Raw genomic sequence first — 12,014 nt, forward strand, 5'->3', positions numbered from 1 at the left:
AGTGGGTGCACAATTTGCAAGGTGCTGTGACATCATAGTGGGTGCACATTATGCAAGGTGCTGTGACATCATAGTGGGTGCACATTATGCAAGGTGCTGTGACATCATAGTGGGTACACATTATGCAAGGTGCTGTAACATCATAGTGGGTACACATTATGCAAGGTGCTGTGACATCATAGTGGGTGCACATTATGCAAGGTGCTGTGACATCATAGTGGGTGCACATTATGCAAGGTGCTGTGACATCATAGTGGATGTACATTATGCAAGGTGCTGTGACATCATAGTGGATGCACATTATGCAAGGTGCTGTGACATCATAGTGTGTGCACATTATGCAAGGTGCTGTGACATCATAGTGGGTGCACATTATGCAAGGTGCTGTGACATCATAGTGGGTGCACAATTTGCAAGGTGCTGTGACATCATAGTGGGTGCACATTATGCAAGGTGCTGTGACATCATAGTGGGTGCACATTATGCAAGGTGCTGTGACATCATAGTGGGTACACATTATGCAAGGTGCTGTAACATCATAGTGGGTGCACATTATGCAAGGTGCTGTGACATCATAGTGTGTGCACATTATGCAAGGTGCTGTGACATCATAGTGGGTGAACATTATGCAAGGTGCTGTGACATCACAGTGGATGCACATTATGCAAGGTGCTGTGACATCATAGTGGGTACACATTATGCAAGGTGCTGTGACATCATAGTGGGTACACATTATGCAAGGTGCTGTGACATCATAGTGGGTGAACATTATGCAAGGTGCTGTGACATCATAGTGGGTGCACATTATGCAAGGTGCTGTGACATCATAGTGGGTACACATTATGCAAGGTGCTGTGACATCATAGTGGGTGCACATTATGCAAGGTGCTGTGACATCATAGTGGGTACACATTATGCAAGGTGCTGTGACATCATAGTGGGTGCACATTATGCAAGGTGCTGTGACATCATAGTGGGTGCACATTATGCAAGGTGCTGTGACATCATAGTGGATGTACATTATGCAAGGTGCTGTGACATCATAGTGGATGCACATTATGCAAGGTGCTGTGACATCATAGTGTGTGAACATTATGCAAGGTGCTGTGACATCATAGTGGGTGCACAATTTGCAAGGTGCTGTGACATCATAGTGGGTGCACATTATGCAAGGTGCTGTGACATCATAGTGGGTGCACATTATGCAAGGTGCTGTGACATCATAGTGGGTACACATTATGCAAGGTGCTGTAACATCATAGTGGGTGCACATTATGCAAGGTGCTGTGACATCATAGTGGGTACACATTATGCAAGGTGCTGTGACATCATAGTGTGTGCACATTATGCAAGGTGCTGTGACATCATAGTGGGTGAACATTATGCAAGGTGCTGTGACATCACAGTGGATGCACATTATGCAAGGTGCTGTGACATCATAGTGGGTACACATTATGCAAGGTGCTGTGACATCATAGTAGGTGCACATTATGCAAGGTGCTGTGACATCATAGTGGGTACACATTATGCAAGGTGCTGTGACATCATAGTGGGTGAACATTATGCAAGGTGCTGTAACATCATAGTGGATGCACATTATGCAAGGTGCTGTGACATCATAGTGGGTACACATTATGCAAGGTGCTGTGACATCATAGTGGATGCACATTATGCAAGGTGCTGTGACATCATAGTGGATGCACATTATGCAAGGTGCTGTGACATCATAGTGGGTGCACATTATGCAAGGAGCTGTGACATCATAGTGGATGCACATTATGCAAGGTGCTGTGACATCACAGTTAGGTACGTTGATGTGATATCACAAGTGCGTTTCAGTTAGGTATGTTTCTGTGAAATTGCTAGTGGGTTTCCGTTAGCTACGCTTCTGTCGCATCCCCAGTGTGTTTTAATGAAGTAGGCTGCTGTGGTGCAACAAGTGGCTTTGTCAGGTAGCTGTTGTGACATCACAACTGTGTTTTATGTTCATTCCCAGGCAAAATGTTCTGTGACTTTATTTTTTGGCAAGTACGTATATCTTGTATACCTGCAAGCAGCACAATGTCCACATATCAGAGGGGTTTTCTGAGACTTTTTAACTAATGATTTAGCAAAATGGAGTGGCTCTACTACTCCGTAGGATAGAGAGGTGCTCAATATCTAGGTGTGAACTCCAAACACCAGAAAGTAAAGAATTTTAAATAATATTGGAGATATGGCACTCAATATCTGGAAATTTGCTCAAACAAGTCACTTTATTGATGCAATAACTTTTTTTAAAAAAATAATTAAAATGTCATACAAAGTACGTAATTTGTACAGAAATAAAATAACATAATGATAAAACGTCACAATTGACAGTATAAAAAATCACTTATAGTGTAGATATACACACATCAGACAGCAAATGGGTGCTTGTCTGTAATCTGATTGAATGGATCCAGAAAGTTAAATTCCCAACACTAGAGCACTGAATGTGTTATTGCTCAGTAGTTTTCAATTGAGAAATTAATCGAATGTCACCATTAATTCGGTATAAAATAATCACTGATTATCATTATTGTGGTGCAGTCGCAGGATTTTCGGATTTAATTGTAGAAGTTATTCCGAATATGCATATAACACAGTTCATGGAACTTATCGGATTAAAGTTCAGAAGTTGTTAGCTCTAGGTGGCGTCCCACCTTTTTTCAAGCTATTTAAATCCCTTACCTCCACTTCTCAATACGGTTTGTTCAGTCACCGTTTCCTCAACGTCCCAAATATTCGATTTCTCCTTGCTTGTAAATCAGAGTGTATCACTCTGAGGAGTTTTCGAGCTTGATGTAGGACGAGTTGATCACTTAGGAGGTTATTGGTAAGGGAGGTGTAGCTGTAGATCTCCTTGCGTACGCCAAAAAATGGTGGTAATGTGGGGTCCAGATTCCTCCCAGACGCGTTTCGAAGTCCCAAGGGGTGCTGACTTCTTCCTCAGTGGACTTTTTGGCGTACGCAAGGAGATCTACAGCTACACCTCCCTTACCAATAACCTCCTAAGTGATCAACTCGTCCTACATCAAGCTCGAAAACTCCTCAGAGTGATACACTCTGATTTACAAGCAAGGAGAAATCGAATATTTGGGACGTTGAGGAAACGGTGACTGAACAAACCGTATTGAGAAGTGGAGGTAAGGGATTTAAATAGCTTGAAAAAAGGTGGGACGCCACCTAGAGCTAACAACTTCTGAACTTTAATCCGATAAGTTCCATGAACTGTGTTATATGCATATTCGGAATAACTTCTACAATTAAATCCGAAAATCCTGCGACTGCACCACAATATGGATAATCAGTGATTATTTTATACCGAATTAATGGTGACATTCGATTAATTTCTCAATTGAAAACTACTGAGCAATAACACATTCAGTGCTCTAGTGTTGGGAATTTAACTTTCTGGATCCATTCAATCAGATTACAGACAAGCACCCATTTGCTGTCTGATGTGTGTATATCTACACTATAAGTGATTTTTTATACTGTCAATTGTGACGTTTTATCATTATGTTATTTTATTTCTGTACAAATTACGTACTTTGTATGACATTTTAATTATTTTTTAAAAAAAAGTTATTGCATCAATAAAGTGACTTGTTTGAGCAAATTTCCAGATATTGAGTGCCATATCTCCAATATTATTTTTAACTAATGACCTCTAGATAGGTCATTAATATCTCATCGGTGGGGGTCTGACACAAGCTGTTTAAGAAGGCACTGGCAGTCATGTGAGCGTCTCGGTCTTCTCGCAGCATAGCCTAGACCGGTGATGTCACGTCCATGAGTCAGATGGCCTAGGTGCAGCTCAGCCCCATTCAGGTGATCATTGTTTGCGGATCAGACGTGGACCCATTGAATTCTATGGAACCAGAAAAAAATGCATACAACACACACAAATGTCATCCGCATCTGTGTGTCTGTCTCACAAATTATGGAACATTTCATATTATGCGGACAAGAATTGGGAATGAGAAAAATGAATCATGTACATGGACGGTATCCATATTTTGCGGATCCGCGGAATGTAAAACACATGTTTAAAGGGAGTCTGTCACCACAATTTGCCCTAATAGACCACTTACATAGCACTGTAGCATAACTATAGATCAGTCAAATGGTACCTTTGTCTTTTTGTCTGGATGTTCACCAGGGGCAAAAACTGAGTTTAATTCATATGCAAATGAGCACTCGCAAGTGCCCAGGGGCGGCGTTCGGGCTGTAAGTGCCCAGGCCGCTCTGCCTTCTTCTCACAAAACGCCTCCCCAGCCTGTTGCTTGGCCCGCCCTGTAAGCCTATTACGTCATCCAGTGTACTGGCCGATATCCCGTCCGCGCATGCGCACTGCATGGAGTGATGCTGCTGCGCATGCGCACTGTTGTTCTGAGATCCGCTCCACAGTTTCCTCTCAGCCCTGCAGCATTTCCTTAAGGGCCAGCACGCGTCACTTCCTGGGCTTTATGGGTTAGGTCATGTGACCTCGCGGAGGAATTCTAGCCCTGCACATATATCAGTGGCTCAGCCCTCTTTCCAGATCCCTCAGTGTCAAGGTCCTTGTGTCCTGCTAAGGTTCCTGATATCCGCTTGTGTTCCTGGATTCTGCTACCTGTTTGATCTCTGCCTGCTTGCCTTGACTCTCCTGTTGCCGACATGTCTGCCTGGACCAGCTGCCTCGTGTGCCTATCCTCCTCAAGAGGTAGCGACCAGGTGTTCCCCTCCAGAAAGTCTACCCCCACCATCAGGGTTACTGTGAAAATAAAGGGAGTCACTTAGACAATGCCCTTAGAGGAGGTAGGACACTTGGCACAGTGGGTTCACACCCGCTGGTTCGTGCACTGTTTTCCCCGTTGTCTACATGCATGCTATCGGTAGTATCAGTATGCAGCGGCAGCAAGAGCATTCCATGTATACAGTCCTAGACAGAATGGAGCATTTCCCTCTGCAAGGACAACAGTGTCCTCTTCCCATTATCCTCTTCTTCACCAGCTACATCCACCCATCTGCTCTCCTCCTTGTGTCTTTGTTCTGAACGTTTTTAAAGTGAACAGGATCCCAAAATAGGCACCAAAACTCTTCAGTCATCATCGCCGGTGACGCCTGTCAGGAAGATGTGAACATTTATAATGTAGGGCCACAGTTCACATGCAGACATCGTGTTTTGATATTGTACTAAATGAAGCAGAGCGCTGCAATATGCCGGAGATCCGTATTATGCTGATAATATTGTACCTTCCATGAACGCACCCAGCGATCCCTGCAATTAATAGATTTCATTTTCAGGGTTGTTTATCGGCAGCAGCTGTTAGAGAAGCGTCTGTCAGAAAGAAGGGAGGAGGCGCTTCACGAGGAGCAGGTAGAGTTAGAGAGACAGAGGCGGCTGGAAGCTCTACGTCAACAGGTATGTGGTGGCACCCTCATACTGTGCAATATGGAAAGAGTCGCGGGATGCCCTCATACTGTGACCATTGATACACCTCCCACCAGGCCCAGCCGTAAGCTGATAACTGTAGGCAGTCTGGGCATGCTAGGAGTTGTAGTTTTTATACATTTTAAATACAGAGCCTTAGGTTGGCCATTCCTGTTTTGTCAATTTGCCTTTTAGCAACAGGTCTACCTGCATGTGTACATCCCTGTTACAACCATCCTACATGTCTGGTTACATCTGAATTAATGGGTGCTCCTGCATCCTCTTAAAGGGAGTCTGCAGTTTTTATTGTGCAAAACTGCTGACTGCACTAATTAGGGGCCAGGGATAGCAGGGCAAACATACAGTACCTTTTGTGGATATTTTATTATCAGGAGTAGTGTGAATATGAGCTTTTATTCTGCCAGGTTCTGCTCCTACAAGTGCCCAGGAGACGGCGCTTCTCTGTCTGATTTGAACTGCTTCACAGCCCATCCCTTATGACAGCTGCAGTGGTCCCCTGGTTGGATGCTGCAGCTGTCACTCAGAGCAGGGAAGGGCTGTGATTCTGTGAAGCAGCTCAATGCAGAGAGCGGACAGCACTTTAGGGTCCATTCACACGTCCGCAAAATGGGTCCGCATCCGTTCCACAATTTTGCCAATTTTGCGGAACGGGTGCAGACCCATTCACTTTCACTGGGGCCGGAATGTGCTGTCCGCATCTGCATTTGCGGATCCGCACTTCCGCATCCGTGCTTCCATTTCCGCAAAAAAATAGAACATGTCCTATTCTTGTCCGCAATTGCGGTCAAGATTAGGCATTTTCTATTATAGTGTTGGCGATATGCGTTCCCCAAACACAGTGTCCGTGTTTTACGGATCCGCAATTTTTTGATCCGCAGAACACTTACAGTGAAACTCTGACTCCAGTGCACTTGCTGGGGCACTCTGGTAGAATAAAAGTAGATGGTCACACTATTCCCGATAATAAAAGCTACACCAAAACTTTTTATCCTGGTGTCCCCAGACGCTACTTAGTGCTGTCAGCAGTTTTGCATAGTAACGCTGCTGAAATATATATTTCAACCCCATCACATGTACAGTGCAGCTGAAAGGTGGTTAAAGGGATTGGCCACTTTGTCATAATTATAGGCTACTAACTAATTTAATGTCCCTGCTCCTGTTATCATCTGTAGATTTCTGCCACAGTGTTTCTGCTCAGTTGTTGTAGGAGGGGGCTGCTGCTCCTGTATGCAGTGTCTGTGGCCTGTTTTAGCAGCGCTGGCTCCTTTAAATGACAAACAAAATGGTTCCAAACCCTGCCCTGCCGGCTGTGCACGCTCCCCTTCAGTGTTCTACTGCGCAGACTTCACATCCTGCTATCTGCTTCTGCGCAGTAGAAATGATTTATTCCCGCAGTGTCCCGTCCTCGCACCTGCCATGAGACACAGGCGTGCGCACTGGCATTCTATTCTCAAGGTAAGTAAGCTTCCCTTCACAGGTTCGGCCAGGTGGGGGCGTTTGCCAAAACCTCCACCCCATTCTTGCACAACCCCAGGCTTTCACTATTGACGACCTATCCTTAGAATAGGTCATCAATATCAGATCGGCGGGGGTCTGACACCCGGCACCCCCACCGGTCAGCTGTTGTCACAACCAGACAGCTGAGAAGCTCTGACAGAGGCCTTTCAGAACCTCCTCCTTGAGTTTCTGTGTTGTGGTATTCAGCTCCTCCTCTCGTCAGCCTCTCTCAGCTGTCATGTGTTGGACTAATTGCTTCCCTTTAAATTCTTCCCCAGAAGGCTTTTCTGGGCGGCTTATACTTCTTCCTGGAGTGTGTGTGCATGCTGACTCTGGCCTCCTGTTTGCTTCAAAGCTAAGTGTTGTACCTTTATCTGTTATTATCTGTTTGCTGGATCCTAGGTGACCCTGACTCCCTCCGTATCTTGTGTAGGGAGCCGGTGGTTGTGTCCCCTCACTATTGTAGGGTGCTCAGGGCTTTATAGTCAAGGTTCGTGGATATGCAAACCTCCACCATTCGGATCTTTGCATAGGCTGAGCAGCCAGGGAAAGTGCCAGGTCTTCTGCAGGGCTCTCCCTTGGTTCCTTAGTTTTTTGGATCCAGCGAGTCGTTTATACATGTTGCTTTGCCTTGTTTCCTGTACAGCGTCCGTGACAGCTGTATGAGGTGAGGGCGCGCGCAGTGCACAAGTGCTGTATCCCTTCTCTCTTCCTGTCCTCCGCTGCTGTCTATGGTCTATGCAGGCATGAATAATTTCTACTGCGCAGAAGCGGATTGCAGGATGTGGGGTCTGCGCTGTAGAACACTGAAGTGGAGAGCGCACTGCCGGCAGGATCCTGAGGATAGGTCATCAACAGTAAAAGCCCGGACAACCTCTTTAAGATTAAAACTGTCTTGGTCCTGAAGGGGTTAAACAAAGCCCACAGTGGTTTTTTTGGGGGTACCCAATATACGGTAATGTGCTTTATACTGAAAAGAGCGAAAGTAGCAACCACTCATGTGGGGCTGCTATAGTGCAAGACCTCTTCTAGAGGGGAGGACCCGTCACATGTACTCCTGTGTATATATGGGAACCCCATATTGGGCAGTTTTAGGGGGTATAATTCTGCAGTAGGTGGAGTTGCAGAAATTACCTAATCTCTGGGGTGATTATAGCCTTTCTGCTGCAGGAGCTAAAAATTACACGATGGCATCACTCTGTTCTGAGTTTGGGATTGTAAAGTGCATGGATATCCATTATACTGATAAATGGAGCACCGCTGCCGAATCTGCATGCTCCAATTGTTTTGCGTCATGGCCCAAAAGCTGCTTCTCACCTTGGCTACTTGTATACATGCCACTGTATACACTTCAGGTCCTGGTATACCACAGGCCTGTGTTGTAAAAGCTGTGCGCACACCCTGCAGCCCTGTCACCGTCATCCTCATTATATACAGATGGTTGGCGGTTGTGCCAATCTTTGAAATGCCCTCAGGTAACTACAAAGAAAGAAGCTTGATAATAGTTTGTCAAGGGGTGGTTCTATGCAGGGCGGACTGAGTATAAAAACCAGGCATGTACAAGCATACATACAGTTGCAAGAAAAGTATGTGAACCCTTGTTTTTGAAGTCACAACAATAGACAATCACAGTCTGCTTAAACTAATAACACACAAAGAATTAAATGTTACCATGTTTTTATTGAACACACCATGTAAACATTCACAGTGCAGGTGGAAAAAGTATGTGAACCCTTGTATTTAATAACTGGTTGAACCTCCTTTGGCAGCAATAACTTCAACCAAACCTTTCCTGTAGTTGCAGATCAGACGTGCACAACGGTCAGGAGTAATTCTTGACCATTCCTCTTCACAGAACTGTTTCAGTTCAGCAATATTCTTGGGATGTCTGGTGTGAATCTCTTTCTTGAGGTCATGTCACAGCATCTCAATCAGGTTGAGGTTAGGACTCTGACTGGGCCCCTCCAGAAAGCGTATTTTCTTCTGTTTAAGCCATTCTGTTGTTGATTTACTTCTATGCTTTGGGTCATTGTCCTGTTCCAACACCCATCTTCTGTTCAGCTTCAGCTGATGGACAGATGGCCTTAAGTTCTCCTGCAAAATGTCTTGATAAACTTGGGAATTCATTTTTCCTTCGATGATAGCAATCCATCCAGACCCTGACTCAGCAAAGCAGCCCCAAACCATGATGCCCCCACCACCATACTTCACAGTTGGGATGAGGTTTTGATGTTGGTGTGCTGTGCCTCTTTTTCTCCACACATAGTGTTGTGTGTTTCTTCCAAACAACTCAACTTTGGTTTCATCTGTCCACAGAATATTTTGCCAGTACTGCTGGGGAACATCCAGGTGCTCTTGTGCAAACTGTAAATGTGCAGTCAATCCATTCTTGTTTAGTGTTTTACATAGCCTAGATTCGCTAACAGGAATGTTAGCATATGCGAGAGACTTTTGTAAGTCTTTAGCTAACACTCTAGGATTCTTCTTCATCTCATTGAGCAGTATGTGCTGTGCTCTTGCAGTCATCTTTACAGGACGGCCACTCCTAGGGAGAGTAGCAGCAGTGCTGAACTTTCTCCATTTATAGACAATTTGTCTTACCGTGGACTGATGAACAGCAAGGCTTTTGGAGATACTTTTATAACCCTTTCCAGCTTCATGCAAGTCAACAATTTTTAATCGTAGGTCTTCTGAGAGCTCTTTTGTGCGAGGCATCATTCACATCAGGCAATGCTTCTTGTGAAAAGCAAACCCAGAACTGGTGTGTGTTTTTTATAGGGCAGGCCAGCTGTAACCAACACCTCCAATGTCATCTCATTGATTGGACTCCAGTTGGCTGACACCTCACTCCAATTAGCTCTTGGAGATGTCATTAGTCTAGGGGTTCACATACTTTTTCCACCTGCACTGTGAATGTTTACATGGTGTGTTCAATAAAAACATGGTAACATTTAATTCTTTGTGTGTTATTAGTTTAAGCAGACTGTGATTGTCTATTGTTGTGACTTAGATGAAGATCAGATCACATTTTATGACCAATTTGTGCAGAAATCCATATAATTCCAAAGGGTTCACATACTTTTTCTTGAAACTGTATACACAGTTACTTACACTTACATATGGGCAGAAATGCGTGGCACTTACACAGGGATCCTCTGTCACTGCCGTCGGTAACCTACCATAATATCACAAGAGTGTATCAGTCAGGTGAGCTGCTGTGACATCACAACCGCACTTCTGTCAGGTGAGCTACTGTGATGGGTTTCCATTGGGTAACTGCTGTGACATCATAGTGGGTTCTCGTTATGCAGGGTACTGTGACATCACAAGTTTAGTTAGGTGAGCTGCTGTGACTTCACAAGCGGGTTTCAATCAGTAAGTTGCTGTGACATGAAAGATGGGTTCTATGAGGTGACATCATAGGTGAGTTTCAGTTAGATCAGCAGTAGGGCGAGCTGCATAAATTGCCTAATCTCTGGGGTGGGGGCGGAGGGGTGGCGTGTATGTGGGGGGGAATGGTCCTGGCCGGGGGTTTCGGCGAGGCGGGTCAGCAGTGGTGAATCTGGACTTGCTCCTGGCCCTTCCTGTGGATTGTAGCTCTCTCGATGGTAGCTCTCCCGAATCTACATGGTCCAGTTGTTTTGCATTGCGGTCCAGGGGTTGCCTCATTCCTTGGCTTCAGTTCATGCCATTGTGTACATGCTCTGCCAAGACTGTTCTCATAAATTCCCGTTGAATAGAACAGGCTCTTTGATCTTAAAGAATACGTTTTAAATACTTAATAATACTGTTTTATACTGGAGAATACGTTAGAAATCGTGTCCTAACAGGTCATTGCTGAATTGTGTAATGCAGGTGGCTGTTATTGCTGAATTTGATCCCGTCAGAATGATGAGCGACACAAAAGCTTGGAAAGCAAGACTCGCAGTTGGGGCAGAAGAAGACATTGTCCTTCAAAAACCTCTTTTTGATTTGTACACGTACAATGAACAACAGGTCTGTGCTATATATGCATGCATTACATTTCATTTATTAGTAATTCCAGCTTTTTCTCATTTTCCATCCTTTTAAAATAACTATAGTATTAAAAAAAAAGGTTCTTCTAGGCTGCGTTCACACGTCAGTTTTTCATGGACATTGTTCAACCATCTTCTGTCTGTCTTTAATGGCCGGTTTGCATCTATTTTCAGATGATTTACATTGAGTTTTTAAGTTTAAACCTCAACCCCTGCAATGCCCTCATTATATAAATTATGTCCCCCTTATAGTGCCCCCCGTATAAATAATGAACCCTTTTTGCCCCCTGTAGTTATAATGGCTCTTAGTTGTGTCCCCAGTAAAGATCATGGCCCCCTTAGTGCCTCCCAGTAGTTACAATAGCCCCCAGTTTATGCCCCAATATAGATATTAGCCCTCAGTTGTGCCCAGGGGAGCACCTAGCCTTTCTGCTGCCCGAGGCGAATACTGAAATGGCGCCTCTCCCTCCCCAGTGCCAATTTCTTAACCTAACCCCTTCCCTTCAGCCCATGGCCCTTCCTCTGCCCCTCTCTTGCCTCACCTGGCCTCATTGGTGGTGCACCCCTGGTTGTGCCCCTATACATACAGTATATTATGGCCCTGGGTTGTGCCACCATAATATAATGCCACCGCCTTACTCTATTTTTTTATTTTAACTCCTAAAAGACCCTTGTAGCTGTTTTTTAAAGGCTGTTAGAGGGGTGCACTGCTGTCTATACAGCTGTTAAAAATAGGCCTGTTGACTTTAATGGGGTCTGTCTGGCTGTGAAGTTCTGTTTTTTGGTCGCTAATCGTTCGCCATTAAAAAATGGCCGTGTAAGTAGCCTCATAGAGTTTAGTCTTTGAAAATGGTGTTGTCATGGCCATTACAAAAATGTCTGTCACACGGCCGTTTTTCACTGTCATGTGAATGTAGCCTTATCCAAGAGCAGTGACTGGTGTTGCAGATTAAGGCTTCATTCACACGTCCGCAATTCTGTTCCGCATTCATTTCTATGGGGCCGCACAATTTGTTCACTTCCGGGTCCGCAATTCTGAC

The 12,014-nt window shown here is 44.8% G+C and overlaps 1 protein-coding gene across 1 annotated transcript in view; it reads left to right on the forward strand.

Moving 5' to 3' along the window:
• The window catches only part of CCDC148 (coiled-coil domain containing 148), a 213,122-nt gene that overhangs the window by 189,137 nt on the left and 11,971 nt on the right, over nt 1-12,014 (forward strand). Inside the window, exons 13-14 of the mRNA XM_044305121.1 lie at nt 5,314-5,431; nt 10,814-10,954. Of these exons, the coding sequence (XP_044161056.1) occupies nt 5,314-5,431; nt 10,814-10,954 (259 nt within the window). The remainder of the gene's footprint in view (nt 1-5,313; nt 5,432-10,813; nt 10,955-12,014) is intronic.

Source organism: Bufo gargarizans, chromosome 8 (genome assembly GCF_014858855.1).
Source record: "Bufo gargarizans isolate SCDJY-AF-19 chromosome 8, ASM1485885v1, whole genome shotgun sequence".
Taxonomy (NCBI): Eukaryota; Metazoa; Chordata; class Amphibia; order Anura; family Bufonidae; genus Bufo; species Bufo gargarizans.